This window comes from Choloepus didactylus (genome assembly GCF_015220235.1).
Source record: "Choloepus didactylus isolate mChoDid1 chromosome 23 unlocalized genomic scaffold, mChoDid1.pri SUPER_23_unloc1, whole genome shotgun sequence".
Classification (NCBI taxonomy): domain Eukaryota; kingdom Metazoa; phylum Chordata; class Mammalia; order Pilosa; family Megalonychidae; genus Choloepus; species Choloepus didactylus.
The window spans coordinates 1,711,087-1,729,783 of NW_023637590.1; the positions used below are offsets into that span (position 1 = coordinate 1,711,087).

Sequence of the window (18,697 nt, forward strand, 5' to 3'; positions counted from 1 at the left end):
AAGAGGACACATAACTGGGCCACCACGAAACTTTCCATCTGTCCGAGAAGCTTGACAAGGGTCGGAGGTACAACCCCAGGAGGAAAACACACGAACTGTTCAACCACCTTGTTGATCGACGACTTGATCCTCCTGTAGCACAACCACATTTGAAGGGGCAAAAGATTGGGTTCAGCTCCAATGTCCACCAGCCAGGGACTCAATTGGTCAAGTGTGCCACTTGGATTATTTTTTAAACCATGGGCTTGGAAGTGGCTCTTGGCTAGAGCTCGGTCACATGACCCCCCTGCCTGCTTGGGAGACTGGAACACAGCCAGCGCATCCCCAAAGAGGAGGACATGGACTCCCGGGCAGCTCAACTTCCCTTCCTTACCTGGTTTTTATCCCTTGCCACTTTACTGGAGGCACCTCTTCCAGGAAGCCTTCCCTGATTTCTCCTCCAACAACCCATTGTGCTGACAGCCCCTCTACCTCGGGGAGCACCTACCACAGTGGCTCCAGGCCAACACTGAGCTTCAAGAGGGCAGGGGTCCCCTGGAGGGCACATGGAGGGAGAAGGGGTCCGTCCCCAGTCTCCTGGATTCTAGGGGTTCCTGCAGCCCAGGGTCCTGGGTTCCTGGCTCCTGCACAGCCCCCGCTTCCCTGTCTCCTATGTGACTTCTCAGAGCTCCCACCACCTGCATTTCCAGCTCCCTGGATTTCTGGGTTACCTTTCCCCCCTGGAGAATGAGGGGTACAAAGGATGGGAAAGGCAGACAGCTGGCCATTGGCTCTGAGGCTGTGATTCCCATGGCCCCCCCATTCTCTGAGCCCTGGGGCATCTCCCCCAAGCTGCCCGTGTGCTGGGAGCTGGACTTTCCAGGGTCTGCATGTAGCCCCTTTGCACAGGTCCAGCCGTGCCCCTGGCCTCTGGGTAACCCCGATCAGGTGTCGGGGTTTCCCAGCCTGGCCTGCCCCTGGCACTGGGACCGTCTGGAGCCAGGGTCACAGACAGTGCACCCCTTCTCCTCGCCTGGGGGCCCCGGGGGTGGGGGAGCCTGCAGAGGGCCATGATTTGCTCCTAGAGTGAAGTAGCCCCCTCCCCACTCCACCGCATGCCCTGCTTCCTCTGAGCCTTTGCTCAGGCTGTTCCCGTGCTGGAACACCCTTCCAGCCAGTTGCAGCTGAAATTCTCCCCCAAGGCTGCAGACCCGGCCTGCTGGGGGCCTGCTCCCATGTGTGCAGGCTGCCCCCACCCACTGCTGGGTGCCAGGCTGGCTTGGCTTGGCACAGCGGTGCCCTGGGACCCAGGTTTCTGTGGTGGGCGAGCCCCTGCCTTACCTCATCTGGGAGGGGAAAGTACCTGCCCCGCTGCCAAGGGCCCCACCCTGTCCCGAGTCCCTGAAAGCCCCGGAAGGCTGGGAGAGCTGGGTGTTGGGTGGGGTGGGGGTGGGAGGCACGGGCACAGAGGGTGTTGGCTGAGCCCACCTTTGGAGGGGCTTTCCTGCCCCACACCCACCCCAGCTCCCTCCTCTAGGGTCCCCAGGGGCCAGGCAGCCCCCACAATGCCTCACCCTCAGCACTTTTCCCCCTTGGCTCATTCCCTTTTAGGCTTGGCTCGGTCACCTCCTCCAGGAAGCCCTCCAGCAGGACTTCCCCCAATCCTCTAGCTCCCTGTCTCTGCCTGAGACCCTCTGCCCAAGGGGTCCTCCCTGGGGGGCCAGGGCCAGCTGTGTCCCCTAGGGGTAAGTGACACGAACCTCCGCTGTGGCAGTGAAAGCCCCCCCACCCCTGGCGGCCCAGCGCCGCCCTCCCCGGGGTCCAGGGGGGGCCTGGTCGGGACACGGAGCCGGGCGCAGCCTCTGCCGCCCTCGTGTGGCCACTTCTGGTATTGCAGAAAGATGTGCCCTGGTTGTGGGGGGGGGGACCCCAACTTCCCCAGAGATCTTCCTAAGATGCAAACCTGACCCCCTGCCCACCCTGCCCCCAGCATCCACGACCCCCATTCAGGCCCCTGGCCACAAAGGGAGGGGGGACAACTTGGGGGTCCACATCACCCTCCTGCCAGCTCCCAGCCCCTGCAGGCTCCCCTCCCACCCATCACCTGGCTTCCGGGGGACCCCGGGCTCAGGCTCCGTCTCCAGAGGACCCCAGGCTGGGGTCCCATTTCACAAGCACCCCCACCCCTACCCCAGTGTGGTGGCCCTGCTGCTCTTTGCAGACTTTGCCCCCATGCTCGAACCCACTTTACAGATTTAGAGACAGAGGCCGGGGGGAGCTGGGGACCCTGTCCCAGGTGAGGGACCCGGGAGGGGATGAAGGGGGCGGGACCCAGGCTCGGCTCACTTCCGGGGGCCGCTGGTGGGTGACGACATGCAGGAACACTAGGGAAGGGGCGCCGAAGGCTGTGTCTTCCCCCCCATTCCCGGCACGGGCGGGGTATTTATTTCCCAGCAAAGCCCCCCAAAGAGTTACATGTACAAGCCTGGAGTGTAAAGGGTGGTCCCAGCCCACGGCCACCGCCACTGGGGCCGTCCATCCTCCACTCCGGGGTCCTGGGCCTCCAGTGGGGACGGGGAACCAAGGCAGCTCGGCATTGGGGGGTCCCCATGTTGGGGGGCCAGTTTGCAGCACATCCAGGGTCCAGGGCTATGCACTCTGGGGTCTGAGATATCGGGTGCTCCAGCTCCATTTAGGACTCGGGGTACATGGGTCAAAGTCCAGGGCCCACAGCCACACCTGAGGGACTAGAGCCTCGAGGGTAAGGAATGGAAGGTTCTAGCACAGAGTTTGGGCTCCGGGATTCCCAGGTGGCAGAGCGGGCACCGATGTCAGCTCTGAGGGTTTCAGACGTCCAGACGTAGGGACGTGGGAACGTCCTGGGGGTCCATTCTCGGGGCTTTGCCCGCTTGTGGCCATACTGGGGGGACCCCAGGAAATCCACAGGACCCCCGATGCAGCCGCTGGCCGGGTGAGCTCGGCGTCACGACTGCGGGCCCCAGATGTCTCTGCAAGCGAGACGGGGTTGGACCGACGGGCACGTGGCAGGGGTGGGGGGCTGCCCCCGGCTCCCCGCAGCCCGGGTCCCTCACCTGCTGCCCTTGCGGCGACGACACACTACCAGGTAGATGACCGTGGCCAGTGCCACCGCGGCCAGGCCGCCAAAGACGATGCTCAGTAGCACGGTTTGGCTGCGTCCTGGGGAGAGTGGAATGGCCGGCGTGAAACGGCGGGGACAGGTGAGGGGGGCCCCGGGCTGGGGCGGGGCAAGGCCTCCTCACCTGGCTGGCACTTGGGTGTGGACGTGGACCAGGTCCCGTCAGCCTGGCAGGTGCTGGTGTCTGCCCCGGCCAGACTGTAGCCGCCGGCGCAGCCGAAGCGGACGGTGGAACCTTCCAGATATCTGGTGCCGTCCTTGTGCCCGTTGACCGGCGGGGCCAGCCAGCCGCAGGAGACCACTGAGACGAGGGACGGGGACAGGTGACCGGGCTGAGCTGGCCCGGGGGGCTCGGGGGTCCCTGTCCCAGGTGCCCACCCTCCCGCCGCCGGCCCTCACCGGGCTGCAGGCTGGCCGCCCGCTGCAGGTGCAGCCGATGGGCAGCGAGCGTGAAGCTTCCGGCACTCAGGTTTCCGGTGGCCGCCACGTCGAAGCGGCAGAAAGGGTCATCCCCGCACAGAGCGATGACCTCGGCTTCCTGACCAGGGGTCAGGGCGGCCTCTTCCGGAAAGAGGGGCTCGAAAGTGGGGTCGTGTTTTGGCCGGTACAGGAAGTTGTTGACCAGGAAGCGGGAGTCGTACGTCAGCAGGGAGGACGCGTTCTGCACGGCCCCTGCAGAGGGGACGCGCCCGGTGGCCGTGGGGCTGGGGTCTCCCCCTTGGGCCCCGGACCCCAAAGTCCCCCACCCGCTCCCCGCGGTCACCACTCACAGTCGGCCCCAAACGCGAACAGCTGCCGGGACGTGGCGTCCGCGGGCAGCACCCGTCCGTTGCGCAGGGTGAAGTCGTCGGAGGGGTCCCCATTGAGCGTCCCCAGGAGACCCCGAGTCTGCATGAGGAACTTCTCGGGCAGCAGGATGGCCACGCTCAGGGACGGGCCCTGGGCACTGACCTCCAGGCCGGCCCCGGATGCCAACATGATGGTCACGTTTTCCTCGGCGGCCGTCGACAGGAACATGCCTGGGCCGCCGAGAAAATGTGGGGGTCGGGGTTGCCCGCGGTGGGCCGGGCAGGGGGTGGGGGACCTGGGAGGGGAGAGCAGCCCAGCCCCTGCAGGGACCCCTGCCCTCTAGCCGAGGCCACCTTCCCCCTTGCAGACCCCAGACGGGAGTCATTTTACCTGTCCACCGTCAGACGCCCCCCCAAAGCTGGCCACTCACCCCTGAGGTCCATCCAGCTCTGTTCGGCGAAGCTGAGAACTTCCTGGTTCAGCAGCACCTGCAGCCCCCCGGCCTCTCCAGCCAGCCGCACCTCCACCACGTCCGAGTCACCCTCTTGGACGGCCACAGCGGTCAGCCCCGAGCCACGGGCCCGCGTGCCTGGGGTGGGGAGAGATGGGTCCCCGCTTGGGGCTCGGCTCGGCTCCGGCTGCCCATCCCCAGCCACCTGGTTTCCAGGGACACCGGGGAAGGACCCCCACCCCACCGTGGGCTTGGGGTCCCTTCCCCGTGCCCGTCCTCACCATTGGGCATCAGCCCCGGCTCGGCCCGGGCCTGGACACTCAGGTTGGTCAGCGGCGTCTCCAGAAGCAGGTACTCGCCGCGTCCGTTGAAGGAGTATGTGGTGCCATCGAAGGTGACGAAGTGTGGGTCCCCGAAAGCGGAGGCTGGGGTGGCAGAGAGGGGGGTCCGTGGAGAGGGTCAGCTGGGAGCAAGCGTCGGCCGAACTGGGGGCTCAGCTGGGAGCCCCACCTGCCGCCCGCCACCCCCACCCCGGGGTCCTCCCCATCACCCACCCAGGCGCGGGGGCTGGTACGTGCGGCAGTCGCTGGACGCCCGTCGCCGCATGTAACGGGGACACTCGGGGGCCCACAGGCAGCAGTAGTAGAAAGAGATGACGTCGTAGATCCAGTGGGAGAGGCCGGGCACGCGGGGCGGCGCGAGGTACGGGGGGGACCCCCAGTCGTGCCCACGATCCGGGGTGCTGCCGCCGTCCGAGTCGGCCGTCAGGAGCTGCGTGCCGGCCGCCGTGTAGCAGCACTGCTGGCCCGAGGCGTAGCGGGGGCTGCGGGGACACGGGTCGGGCGTTTCTCTCCCCAGCCCCCCCCACCCCACACCCCCTGCTCCCCGTTTTCCAGCCGGGGGGCTCACCTGGCCTGCACGGAGCGCACGCAGTGCACGGCCCCGGGGTGGTAGGTGCACACGCTGCCCTGCTCCACGTCACAGCCGTAGTCAGCCTGTGGGGGGGCCGCGGCTGTCACCCCGGGACTGAGCTCCCGCCACCCCTGCTGCCCCCCAAATCCGGGTGGGTGGGCATGGCCGTATCCGCGGTGGTGACGGGGGCACCCCAGGGGAGCTCACAAAGAAGCGCCCGGAGTCGGCTCGGGCCTGGGCCAGGGTGCACGGGCAGTCGATCAGCTCCTCCAGGAAGTTGGGGAGCTCGTCCTCCAGCGTCTCCCAGGCCTGGCACTGCTCGCGGGCCCAGGCCACGGGGTCCCCCCGGAAGTCGTCGCCCAAGTGCCAGGCCAGCGCGTGCTCGTTGCTCCAGAGGGCCTGCACGTCCCTGCGGGGGGCTGCACAGCTCAGGCCCGGGTCTGCCCCTCCGGGACACCCTTCCCCAGCCCAGCCCCCCCGGCCCGGCCCCCTCACTTCTCCCCGGCTTGGTGTCCGCCACTGACGATCCGCAGGGCACCCACTTCCCACCGCTGGAAGTTGCGAGGGGCAGGTTTCGGGGTGAAGGTGAAGACGCCCAAGTTGGAGGTGTTGGTGACCAGGGGGTACAGGTACGTCCACTTGGCTGCCCACTCCCCAGAGTACGGCTTCCCTGGGGGCGGAGACGGCCTTGGTCAGCCCTGGGCCCCCCTCTGAGACCCCCGGGGCAGCCTGACGGACAGATGGATGGGCCCCTGGCTCCCCTGTCCCTGTCCCAAGACAAGCCCAGGGCCATGCCAGCCAGCCGCTTCTGTTTCTAGAACAAGTCTCGGACCCCAGGGCCGGCCGAGGACGGCCATGCCTCCTACCAGCTCCCAGCCCAGAGCCAGAGCCCCCAAACCCAGCCAGGCACCCCCCAGTCCTTCTCCTGCCTGCATGTCCCTCTCCCTGTCTTTGTCCCAGCTGTGACTTGCCTGGAACCTCCCACGAGGGGTCCCCCAGCCCGTGCCGACTCACCCGTCTCCTCGTAGCCCCACAGCTCGATGGTGACGGAGGGTGCGGGCAGGGCCCCCGCCTCCCAGGTGATGGTGAGGTTGCCCGTGGTGCCCGCCGTGCCGTAGTATTGCCAGCGGGTTTCGTTCAGCAGCTGGCTCTTCTCCGTGGGTGACACTTTGCTGGGGTGCACTGGGTGGGGGCAGGAGATGGGGGTGAGGGTGAGTGGAGGCCCGAGGGCCACGGGGTGGGAGTTGGGGTACTGGGGAGGGGGCCCTGAGCTCTCAAGAGCCAAGGGGGCTCCCCGGGGACCAAGTATGGCTGCAACCCCAGGTTATCTCCCCCTTACCCTTATACAGGAAAGGGAAACTGAGGCAGTAAACCTCTTGGCTTCCCTCCAATGCTCCCTGCAGGTGGGGGAGACACCTGGCTGTCCCCACACCCTCTGGGCTGGGACCGTGGGGTGGAGAGACGAGCGGAGGGGACACCCCCCACCCTCCGTGGGGTGAGCCCCAAACTGGGCAGGGCGCCCCAGAGACTGGTTCAGCCAGAGCGGCAGGTAGGCAGGGCAGCGGATCAGTGCCGGGGAAAGTCCCCAGCTGGCTGCGGCGGTGGCCGGGAGGGGACCCGGGGCTGGGGACGCGGGCTGACCGGCCAGCCAGGTGCCCGCGCGCAGGAAGGAGCGGCCGTTGTCCAGCGAGAGTGTGAAGGGGACGCGGCCACTCTCGTAGAGCAGCGGCGACACGCAGTGCACGCGGCTGAGGCTGTCCACGTGTCCGCGCGTCTGGATGCTGTCCTTGAACCTGGGAGGGGGACAGGGGGACAGAGCTGGCCGGGAGAGGCAAGGCCAGAGCCTGGAAGGACCCCCACCCCCACCCCTTAACCACGTGGGCAGGGCAGGCTGACCGTCCCCAAGGCCCAGGCTCCCCAGCACCCACCTGCAGATCACGCCGTCGGTGCGCCCCACCCAGCGCAGATGCTGCACCATGAAGTCTTTGCCACCCATCACCGAGCCCGAGTAGGGTGAGATCACCAGGCAGAAGTCTCGGAAGTCGGGGCAGCAGCTCCCCAGGCCTGAGCAGGTGGGGTGGCAGGAGCACGGCCCGTCCCGGTCCCCGCAGCGCAGGGAGCAGCTCTCCTGGGCCCCTGTGGGGGTGATGGGGAGAGGACCCCGGGAGCCTGGCCAGTGCCCATCTGGCTCCATTTCCGAAGTCCATTAAGGAGACGCACCCCCGGGGACGGGATGCTGGGAAACTGCAAGGCCCACGGTGACATGCGGGAAATGCTTCTAGAAACTCAGCCATGAAGCAAAACGAGGGGCTCCTCCCTGGGGCACGGGTGACCCCCAGCCACCAAGCTCCAGAACCTGGCAAGGCAGGATCTGGGGACCAATCTCTCCAATCCCCAGTGCCCAGTGGGGGGGCCCAGCTCTCCCGGGCTGGGGCCCAGGGACCTGGCTACTGAGAGCTCCGTTTGGTTCCCCCCAATTCCCACTCTCCCAGCACAGGGCTGCACCTCTGCCCCAGCAGGGAGCCAACGGGCGCGCCCTGCCTTTTGGGGAAGGGGAGACAGAGGGCCTGGCTGCATGGTAGGTGTGGGGCTGGGGCCAGGCCGCCCAAGGTGAGACACAGGGCTGGGGCCCGAGGCAGCCACTCAAGATGCCAGAGCCCCACTTCTGCCAAGAGCCGGGCCTGGCACTTAAGAGCAATGATAAATATTTATTGACTGGGTCGGGGATGGCTCCGGAGGAGATGGTGGAGTGATGCCAGCAGGTGAGATAGGGCAGAGGAATGGGGACGGGTGGGTCCCGGGGCCGGGGTCTCTGGGGTGCCCGCCTTCGCCCCAGCAGGGGCTGACAGTTGCTGCCCCAGCTGGGACGGCGTTACGGGGTGCTGCTTCTGCGAAGTGGGCTGGGGTGGTGGGAGCTCCCCTGCATGCAATCAGTCACACTCTGCCCGGGGATCGGGGTGCAGGCAGAAGGGTTTTCGGGATGTCCCCCTGCCCTGAGCCCACATTTATGGCTGTACCCTTCTGCCTTCAAGCCCAGGGACCCCAAAGGGGCGCCTGCCCAGCTTGGCTCTTGCACGGCACAGATGCAGGGGCGCAGGGACTGGAGGTGGTGGGTGGGTGAGTGGGGGGCTTACCTGCCGCGGGCCGGGGGCTGCAGCAGGGGGCCGTGGCGACAAGCAGCAGCAGCAGCAGCAGCTCCATGGTGCGGTGCGTCCTGCGGGTGCCGGGCGCCTGGGAGGCCGCCGAGGGCCGCGTCCCGCCCAGCTCCCGGCTCAGGCACCTCCCCACGCGGACCCCGCCCTGGCCCGCCCCGCCCCGGGCCCCTCTCAAAGTCCACTGGGGGCCGGGCCCGCCCCGGCGCACGTTGCAAGCCCTCAGGCTCAGGGTGTGGGGGGTGGGGGCCGGACCTCGGCCTGGGACCCCCGGGGAGGGCCAGGGGCGCGCCCGGGGAACTTTGGCACCAGCAGCTGCTGTGCGCAGCAGGGTTTGCAGCTCCGCCCGCCGGGCCCGGCGCCGCAGGGATGCTGCAGTGTCCGGAAGGAGTGAGGGAGGGGAGGGAGGGAGGGGGTGTGCTTTGCAGATCGGGGGATGCCAGCCCCTGCCCAGGGGCCCCAGGCCAGGTGTCCCCAGTTCCCCCCAGTTCCCAGCTGGGGCTGCCCCCAGTGCCCTGTACTCCCTGCAATGCCCACCTCCTCTGGGACCCCGGCTGGCGCCCACAGGGCTTTTTCCAGTTCTCCCTGGACTGCGTGATCCCCCTGGTGTTCCCCTCCCTGCCCGCGGGGTGAATGAGGAAACTGAGGCTGGCAGCTGTCTCCTGGGGCCCTGTCTCCTTGGGCTGTTGGCCCACCTCGGCTCCCGGTCCCTGGCCGCCCACTGTCCCTCTCGCCAGGTGGGCCTCCCCTGGGGCCGGTGTGGGTATTTTGGGGGGCTCCAGAAGCTGGTTCCTGCAGGGGGTGCCAGAGGGAAGCTGCTGGAGTGGGCAGGAGGTGGGGGCTCAGGAGCCCAGGCCACAAATCCCCTCCCAAGACAGCTCCCCACAGATGTATGTGGTCTGGGCAAGCCCCCCAACTTCTCAGAGACTCCGTTTCTGGGGGACTGGGAATCCCTTAAACCCAGAGATTGCTGGGGACTCGGCATCTCTGTGGGTGGGGGTCCGGGGGTGGGTACAACCAGAAGTGCCAAGGGGGTAGCCACAACCCCGCCTGGGTGCTGGCTCCTGGGACTCCCCCCAAGGCCAACCCCCCAGCAAAGGGCCCCAGCCTAGGCATTGACAGAAACACTCCCGGGGTGGGGGTGGGGGGACCCTGAGGGCAAGGGAAGGGCACCAGGGAAAGCTTGCGGGGGTCTGTGGGTGGGAAGGGGCATCTGTGGCTCAGCCACTGGGTACAAACCCAGGCTTGGGGGGAGGGTCCTGGACAGAGACCCCAGGGAGCGGCCTGGCGCTGGGAATCAGCCCCTGTCTCCACGGAGAGGTGGGAGGCCACACTCTCCACCCCGGGCCGGGCTGTGGGGGTCCCTGTGGCTGTGAACAGCAGGAGGCCCAGTGTGCACCCCTGGAACAGACGGGCTCGGAGCCTCGAAGGGCGGGACGCGCTCGGGGGGGGGGGGGGGGGGGGCCTGGTTTACACCGCCCCCATCCTAGCAGCCTAAAATCCTTGGAAATCTTTGAGGCAGGGGCCCCGCGTATCTGCCTTGCCCTGGGCGCCGTGACTCACCCTGTTGACCCTATCCCAGCCCCCAGCGCCCTTTCCTGACCCTGAGCCGATCTGACTGCCCCTCGGAGCCCCCAGGGGTGCCCCAGGCCCACCCTCCTGGGACCACACCTGCTGTGCCCTCCAGGCCCCGCTCAGCCCCACCCAGGGTCCTTCCTGCCCCCAGGCCTGGCCCACGCCCTTGCAGAGAGACAATGGCAACCCAACCGGTTCATCTTTATTAGAAAAGAAACAACAAAAAAAGGGCATGGGGGGAGCGGGCCAGAAGGACCCCTGCGTTCTGGCCCCCGGGGCTGGGTGCAGGCAGTTTACAAAGTTGACATTTCATAGAAAAGGAGGCCAGCTCTGCTCCAGGGGTGCACTGGCCCACTGTCCCCAGGGTGGGCTGGGGAAGACCCTCTCCCGGCCCCAGGCTGGCCGGAGAGCGCAGAGGAAGGGGGCGGCTGCGTGGGAACCGGGAGCCCCCTGCCCCACCCCAGGAGGGCTCTGGCCTGGCCGCGGGGACCCCCGGGACGCTCGGGGACGCGGCCTCAGATGTCCATGTAGTCGTCGTCCTCGTCCGTCTCGCTCTCCAGCGACGACTCCTGGCTGGACGGCTCCAGGGCCTCCAGGGCCGGCTGGCACAGGCTCTCCCTGCGCACGGTGGCCGCGGACTGGGCGGACAGGATGGCCGACTGGGCGGACGGGAGGCGCTGGTCAGGGGCGGCCTGTGGCTCTGCACCCCCAGGCCCCCCAGTAGCCCCCAGCACCCCACGCAGTTCTCCCGGGCCCTTCCCAGCCTCCCGCAGGCCCCTGTAGCCCACAGAACCCCACCCCCATCCCTCTAGGCCCCCTCAGTCCCCCCAGATCTCCCTAATCCCCCAACCTGCAGCCCCCCAGTCCCCCAGGCTCTCATGGCCCACAGGCCCCCAGATCCCTGTAGCTGTCAGCATCTCCACACCCTCCCCTGGCGCCCCTTAGCCAGCAGCTCTGCCCACAGCACCCTGACAACCCGCCCCCAACACCCCCCAGCACCCCCAGGCCCCCCAGTAGCCCCAGCACTGCACAGTTCTCCCAGGCCCTCCCCAGCCACCCACAGGCCCCTGTAGCCCACAGAACCCCACCCCACCCCTCTAGGCCCCCTATGGCCCTAAGCACCCCCACAGTCCCCCCAGATCTCCCTGATTCCCCAACCTGCAGCCCCCCAGCCCCCCAGGCTCTCCCAGCCCACAGTCCCCCAGATCCCTGTAGCTGTCAGCATCTCCACACCCTCCCCTGGCTCCCCTTAGCCAGCAGCTCTGCCCACATCACCCCCCCCACCCCCCCCCCAGCACTCCCAGGCCCCCCAGTAGCTCCAGCACTCCACATAGTTCTCGCAGGCCCTCCCCAGCCTCCTCCAGGCTCCCCACAGCCCCCAGCACTCCACACACTCTCCCCAGGCCCCCTACAGCCAGCAGCTTGGCTCACCGCACCCCCACAATCCCCAGGCCCCCGGAGTCCCCAGGCCCCTGCCCCCCAGCCCGGCAGCCCACAGTCACCTTCAGCTTCTGCTTGGTCTCCTCCGAGATGCTGCCCTTGGGGGACAGCAGGGTTGGGGTGGGCGGAGTGACGGTGATCTCGGGGGGCGACTTGGTGGCGGCCGAGGGGATCACCAGCTTGGGCATGCTGGGCAGGGGCCGCGACTTGGCCCGGCCAGGCTCCCCCTTGCCCACATGGCCGCTGGCTGGCTGGGGGCTCCCGCTGCCGGGGGCTTTCGGGCTGCAGGCTGCGGGGAGACGGGGGAAGCTGAGCCGCCCGCCCGGCCCCCCGGGACCCGCCGCCCCTGTCCTGCCCTCCCAGTCCTCATGGGGGACCTGCCTGGCTCTGGCCATGGCCTGGGGCTCACCCCGCCATTGGGGAGGCCCCTGAGCATGAGGGGTCACCTAGTGGGTGAGGGGCTGTGTGGGCGCTGAGCTGCCCGCTGTCCCCACTTCCTGCAGACGAGCCTTGAGGCCACCGGGCAGCAGCCCCCGGGGACCCGGCTGAGCTGGCCGCTGCCCGCATTCCTGCCCGGGCCATGGCTTTAAAAGGAGCGAGTGGGCCGGGAGCGCCCAGGCCTGGCCTGCTGCCGGCGGCTGGGGTGGGTGGGGGGCCGGGGGGCTGAGCCGGACACAGAGCCCGAGAGGAGGCTGCACCTGGCTGCCCATGGGCCCCTGCTCCTGACGCCCCTTGGATGCCACAGAGATGCTGGTGACGAGCCCTCCCGGCTGGCCCTGCCCTCCCCACCCTGCAGCCGGGCAGCCTTGGAGCTCGGGGGGCACCTGCTTCTGTGGGGGGCTCACCCCGAGGGTCCAGCAAGCCTGGCCCCTGGGCATCTGGAGCCCCCCAGAGAACCAGGAGCCAAGCGACACGTTCTCCGGCTCCTTCCTTCAGCCAAAGTCCTGCCACCCTTCTCTCCATCCACACACCCAGCTCTCCCGCTTGGGTCTCTCCAGGCCCTGTGTCCCCTGCACTTCTGCCTCACCCAGAACCCCCCTCCGCGACCCTCCCCGGCCCACCCTCTTGCCCACCCTTACCCTGGCTGCAGGTGGGCTCGGCGCCCGGCCGGGGGGTGGCCTCCAAAGGCCAGTGGTGCGGTTCAGCCGGGGGTGCCGTGGGGGTGGTCTTCGCAGGCTGGCTGAGCCGGGGCTCCTGGGGCGGGGAGCCAGCGTCCTCTGCAGCCCCCGCCAGCTCCTCTCCTTCTGTGGGGACACGGGGGACAGCTGGGTGTGACGTGGCCCTGCCCAGCCCCTCCCTGGCTCGCCTGGGGCCCTGGCTGTGCCCCTGGCCGCGTGGGGGGAGTGTGGGTGCTGATGAGCCTGGGACCAGCAGGTGCCCCCACTGGGGACACTGGGGATGGCTCCCTGGGGCCTCTCCACAGATGTCAAGCCACGGCCGTCAGAGAGGACGGGGTCTACCGGGCCCAAGCTCACCCTGGCTTCTCGGGGCCTCATGTGGGGCCGCGTCTCCCTCCCTCGGCCCCTCTGGCGGGCACTTTCCCGCCCTCGAGCCGTCCCCTGGGCTGTCCCCTCCGCCGTCCACGACGCTGGTGAGCTGGTGACTCATCTCAGCGCCAGGCTCTGCGCCGGCAGCTGAAAACTCAGCCGGGTGCCATGCACAGAACCAGGCCCAGCCCTGGGGTGGGCAGAGCTCCAGTGGACAAGGAGATGGGCACACACTAGAGGCAACCGAGGCACGGCGAGGGGACGGCGATGGTGCCAGGGCAGTGACGGGCCTATTGGGTGTGGGGCACAGGGACACGGCAGCAGGTGGCTCCCCAGATGCCCGCGGCCAGTCCCACCCGACCCGGGGCCCCCCAAAGGGATGCATGGCGTGAAGGCTCCTTGCTGACCTCCCAGAAAGCTATCCAGAGGCCCCAGCGGGAGAACCAGGGGCACTGAAAGGGCTGGAGGTTGGGCAGGCAGCCTGGTGGGGGCCGTACCCTGGCAGCGTCCCCTGCAGCTGGGCCCTCACCTTCCCCCGGGGCTCGGGTCCCCAGGCCTGCCCTCCTAGGGGCTCCACCCTCGCCCTGGAAGCAGTTCAGGGCAGGCTCCTTCTCTGGGGCCGGGAGGTTATGGGTCCCAGCATCGCCCCAGAAAGCTCGGGGGACCATCAGGGGACGCCCACCCAGCACCGTCAGCCACGGGCCCCAACACCATTGGCCTGCGGTGCCCGGGGGTGGGTAGGGGCCCCCCAGCTCGCCAGGCGCCCCACCCAAATGTCGTTCAAGGTTTTCATCTTAATGAAAGACCACTTCATTTAGCTTAGAGGAAGGAAAACAACAGATCCGCTTTCCACGCTGAAGAATATACACCGGGGACACAGGCCTCCACGAATCTAAGGGAGGAGTGACGGGTGATTTCCTTCAGTTCTGGAGCTGCTGGGGGTGGGCAGGGTGCTTGGTGCCACCCATGGCACGGGGCAGGGGTGATGGGGTCTCACGCTCTGGAGAAGCCGGCCGCCACGCTGAGGATATTCACATGGGGAACTGAGGCCAGAGCCGACAGCCCACAATGGGGCTCGGAAGCAGCTCCTCTCCCAGGTGAGCGTGAAAATGACGGAAACCCCTGCTGACAGCCTGGCTGCCACCTCCCAGGAGAGCCCGAGCCTGAACTGCCCTGCTAAGCTGCTCCTGAATTCCTGATCCTCAGAAAGTACCGGATAATGGGGGGACAAGAGGGGGGGAGAGATCGAGGCAGCCTGAGGTGGAGAGACGACGCCGAGACTTCGTGGGAGGGGGCAAAACGTCACCCTCAACTCTCTGCTGCTCGGCCAGGGGGCCCTCCCCAATCCCACAGCCCCGCCCGGGCTCGCCACCTGCCCAGCGCTGCTCGGAACCCTCCAGTGCTGTCGTCTCCATCTCGTACGCCTATAGGGGAAACTGAGGCACGGGGAGGAAAAGGGGCCGCCAGGGCGACACAGGGCTGGAAGTACCACTTATAGCTCTTTGGAAGCTTCTCTCTGCACCAGACCATGGAAACTGATCCAAAGAAAAGGGGTTCCTCGACTCCCAGGGATAGAAACCTGTACAGTTAAACTGCAAGACCTCTACACGTCACAAAACCCAAAACAAACCGGGACCACATCCGGGGAGAATCCAGCGCCCGCTGCTGCTGACGGAGAGAACCAGGAGACAAAAGGCTCCGCAGTGTGGCTGCCATTCGGCTGAGCTGCCTGTGGGTGCAGCTCTCCCGGGCCAGGGCAGCCGGATGCTTCCAGGCTGCCCTGCGCTCGGCGCCCCTGCCAGGGTGGGGCTGCCCCTTTTCTCCAGAGGAGCTGGGAAATGGCAGCTCAAAGTCACACGGCTAAAAGCAGCAGCCAGCCCTGGCCCACCGTGGGCAGGTGGCAGCCAGCGGGGATGGCACAAGCTTCAGGAGCAGTGCACGTCAGGCCCGTGGAGCGAGTGGGCAGGGCAGGGGGTCCTGGAACCCACCGACGAGGTGGGTCGCTCCTCGGGCGTCCCCGGCTTGGGGCTCACCCGTTAGGGAACCCCTGTTCTCTTACAGCCCACACCAGTGGGGCCCGGAGAGAGGCGTGTGGCCCAGCCAAGGCCCCAGGCCCTTTCGGGACAGCGGGCACGGGCGAGCTGGAGATGTGCCTGGTGTTGCGGAGGGGACAGCACCTTGCCACTCCCTCGTGCTCCCCGGACGGCGGGGCCCTGCCTCGATGTCCCTCCTCTAGTGGCTAACGCATTGGGGACAGTTCTGCTTCCCTCCCTCCTTGCCAGCCCCGCTCCACGGGCGGGGAAACCGAGGCCCTCCTGGAGGGTGTGGCCGAGAGGGTGGTGGACGTAGGAGGGGCTGGCCTGGCACCACCTGGCTCGAGCTGCCCCCTGCCTCCCGCAGCTGCTGATGAACTTTCCGGAAACCCCCAGCTGGAGTCTGCCCCTTTGCCCCCTCCCCGGAGCAGGGCCAGCTCTCGGCGGGCGGCCGGGCCTGCCGGGGCCACCTGCCCACGTGTGGCTCTCAGGGGCCTCGGCCCAGCTCTGGGTGGACAGGAAGGAACTGACCTGGGCTCCCGGACGTCATGCCAGGGGCGGCCTCGGGCCGCTGTGGCCGGGGCAGCCCGGGGTCCTTGGCCGGGTCCGGGGTAGAGGCTGCTGCGGCGGGAGAGCAGGGGACGGCAGCCGTGGCTGTGGCCGGAGCAGGGCGTGGCTTGGCAAGGGCATCGCCAGGCCGCTGGAGGGTGTCAGCTGGCACAGGGTCGGGGGCCGCAGGAGCCGCCGCAGGGAAGAAGTTCTCTCGGCTGTCCTTGGGGTGCTTCGGGGTGGTGGGTGTGTCCCCTGTGGCCTGGGAGAGGAGAGGTGAGCGGAGTCACTGGGCAGGCCTGGGGGACCATGTGGCGTCACCTGCAGAGTCCTGCAGCACGGCCCCCACCCACGGGCACCCCGTCAGAGGGCTGCTGACGCCTGGACACTGTTGGGGACCCGGGACCCTGCCTGGGCGCTGGGCTAGACCATGCCTGAGGGGGGACACAAACTCTTCCTGGGTCCCTCCTCCCCGCTGAAGCCCAGTCCTGGGGAACAGGTCACCCCAGAGCAAGGCGAGTGGCGAGGGAGGGGCAGTGGCTCCCCGGCACGGCCTCTCATGGGATCCTTGAAGAGAGCCCTGCCTTTGACACACATGGGCCTGATCCCTGGGCCATGAGCTAGCTGCTGCTAGTCCTCTCTGAACCTCAGTCTCTTCATCTAGGAAATGAAGACCCTGGGCTCTGGCCAGCTCAGCACCCCTTTCTCCTCTGTCTGGGGGAAAGGGGAGGTGTCTGGGGTTTGCTGTGTAGGTTTTGTCATTTTAAGACCCTTTGAAGTCAGCGACAGTGGGGCTCTCCCACCTCACCCCCTGGTGATCCCCACCCACAGGTCCACGGGGAGGATCCCTTGGAGCACGGAGGCCGTATCCCCCTGCACCTCCCGAGAGGGTCACTCCCCACCCTGTCACCACACCCAACCCTCCTTCTCCCTTCTCCTAGACCCACCCATTGTTCCAAGCCTAGTGTTGCCCCTCCGCCTGACCCCAAGTCCCTACACCCCAAAGCCAGGGGATCTTTCCAGAACCCTCCTGTGGTCAAGGCGGGCCCCAGTCCCACCCCTGCGGAGCAAACATGGGGCCGCTCACGACTCTTAGGGTGAGGCCAAGGGGACCACAGGACGGGCCCCTGCACAGGCTGTGTCCCCTGCCTCCCACCCCCCACAACTTTGCTCCTAACGGGCCTGCAAATCCCAGCTCCAGCACCCCCTCCCCACCTTCCCTCTCGGGGTGAGGTGAGCTCGGCTGGTCTCAGAGCAGGGATCCAAGGCCCCCTCAGGCCACATGATCGGCACCCAAGGGCCACCCTGGCCCAGAGCTCAGCCCCCCATCTCTCCCTGGCCACAGGAACGGTCCTGGGGTACCCCAGCATCTCAGCACCCAGCCTGGGGCCTCGGGGTGCCCCAGGTGGGGTCCGGCTCACCTGTCTCTGGGCAGCGGCCCCCAGGTGGACCTGACAAAACTTCACGGCCTGCTCCAGGGCGGCCTCCTCGTCCACCTGGAAGGAGACACCCGCCTCAGAGACCCTGGCCCCTGGCAGTGGGGGGCCAGGGGTCCCATCTACCTCCAGTGGACATGACGAGATTTCCGTTAAGGTTGGGGGGAACGGTCCTCACCCCACAGGTGTCACCTGCTCCTTGTGGGGAACCTCGAAGGGAGGGCACGTGCGTGGCGGGGATGGGGGCACACGTGTGGCGAGTCTGGGGGCCCGCAGCGGTCACCTGCTTGATGAGCATGTACGTCTCGGACATGAGCCTCTCGATGCGGCTGAGGTCGGGGGCCACGCCCTTCTGGCCCTGCTGCCACACGCGGTAGGCGTCCAGCAGGAGCGTCTTGCCCGGCTCCGTGTCTTCCAGAAGCTTCCGCTTGCGGCTGGGTCTGGGGGGCAGCTCCTCGGGGTGGGGGCCGCCGGGCCTGGCCGCGGTGGGGGCCGGTGGGGGCTGCTGCCGGGCGCTGATGCTGAGCTCCTCCAGGGAGAGCTCGGTGGGCCGGCTCGGACAGTGGGGGGCCGCCTGCTCCGGGTTGGGGTGACGCAGGGAGGCCTGGCCCGTGTCCATGGGCTCTGCGGGCCCTAACGCCGGGGGGCTGTCCTTGTCCTTGGGGTCCCCGCCGTCCCCCGCGTCTGGGGCCAGAGGCTGAGGGCTGGGAGGGCCTGCTTTGCCTCCAGGCTCGGCTTCCGGCCCGGAGCCATCGGCCAGAGGGGGCCTCTTGGGTTGGGCGAGGGCCCCCTGGCCGTCCTCAGGGCTGGCCTGGTGCGAGACGTCGCTGGTCATCCTGGCTCCGGGGACGCCACCGGCCTTGGGGCCTGGGCTTTCCGAGCTCTGCGAGGAAACCGGGTAAAGCCTCTAGTGTCCTTGCACGTCGGGCCTGGGGCCGCCCACCCCTGCCCACCTCCCACCCACCATCGCACTGGTCTGGAAGGTTCTCCGGCAGCCTGGGGCTGCACCTTCACCTATGCCAGGAGGACAAGGCCCCAGGGCTTGCCTGAAGAAGTCCCTCCTTTCTGTGGAACTCCCAGCAGCCCCTCTAGGTAGAAGAGGGGCCAAGGGGACTCTGGAGGTGACAATGACACAGCAGCAGGACCAGCTGTGTTGGGACAGTGGGGGAGCCCTGCCCTGGCCCTCGGGGGTTTCTGCAGGGCTGAGTCCTGTTTTCTGGGGCTCTCACACGCCCCAACCGGTGCAGAGTGTGTGTGGGTGGCACGGACGTCCCCACGCTCCCCTAGGCCCCCATACATGCCCCAGCTGGCCTGGCAAGGTGGTGGGAGCCGGAAGGGCCCATCGTGGCTCACACACCAGCACCCCCGCCCGCCAGCCCAGTACTTGAGCTCTCGAGCCTCGGTTTCCCCCACTGTGAGTGCAGTCACTGATGTGCCCACCCCGGAGAGACGGGACCGTGCGTGGACGGGGCAGGGGCGGGTGGCTCTGCCACCTGCTTTGTAATCAGAGCTGCCGTCACCTCGGGTTCACGGCCTGCTAGCGTCCTTGTTAACCACCTGTCACCCCTATCTCGGCTGCCCCGGTGGGGAGACTATGTCCCTGCGTTCCAGGTGGGGATACCACCCGGGGCGGGTACGGGGACCTGCCCATGGGCAGGGGGACGCACCTCTGCGAGCTCGCTCAGCGTGTCCTCCAGCACCCTCACCGTGAGGACGAAGGCCCGCTGCGCCAGGACC

The 18,697-nt window shown here is 67.9% G+C and overlaps 2 protein-coding genes across 2 annotated transcripts in view; both read right to left on the reverse strand.

Moving 5' to 3' along the window:
- Positions 1-2,384: 2,384 nt before the first annotated feature.
- Positions 2,385-8,546, reverse strand: SUSD2 (sushi domain containing 2). Its single transcript, XM_037823570.1, has 15 exons — positions 8,423-8,546; positions 7,217-7,424; positions 6,930-7,081; positions 6,303-6,470; positions 5,784-5,958; positions 5,496-5,697; positions 5,286-5,371; positions 4,931-5,199; positions 4,658-4,801; positions 4,356-4,514; positions 3,907-4,155; positions 3,536-3,808; positions 3,261-3,437; positions 3,072-3,177; positions 2,385-2,987 (listed from the first exon to the last, which is right to left on the reverse strand). Exons 1-15 carry the CDS (start codon positions 8,487-8,489, stop codon positions 2,963-2,965), a joined length of 2,460 nt encoding a protein of 819 aa, XP_037679498.1. The 5' UTR covers positions 8,490-8,546; the 3' UTR covers positions 2,385-2,962.
- A 1,649-nt stretch (positions 8,547-10,195) lies between these two features.
- CABIN1 (calcineurin binding protein 1) overlaps positions 10,196-18,697 on the reverse strand; it is a 68,528-nt gene continuing 60,026 nt past the window's right edge. Inside the window, exons 29-35 of the mRNA XM_037823462.1 lie at positions 18,628-18,697; positions 17,244-17,843; positions 16,946-17,020; positions 15,507-15,786; positions 12,535-12,699; positions 11,518-11,744; positions 10,196-10,674 (exon numbers count right to left, since the gene is read on the reverse strand). Coding sequence (XP_037679390.1) covers positions 10,531-10,674; positions 11,518-11,744; positions 12,535-12,699; positions 15,507-15,786; positions 16,946-17,020; positions 17,244-17,843; positions 18,628-18,697 — 1,561 coding nt within the window. The 3' untranslated portion in view covers positions 10,196-10,530. The remainder of the gene's footprint in view (positions 10,675-11,517; positions 11,745-12,534; positions 12,700-15,506; positions 15,787-16,945; positions 17,021-17,243; positions 17,844-18,627) is intronic.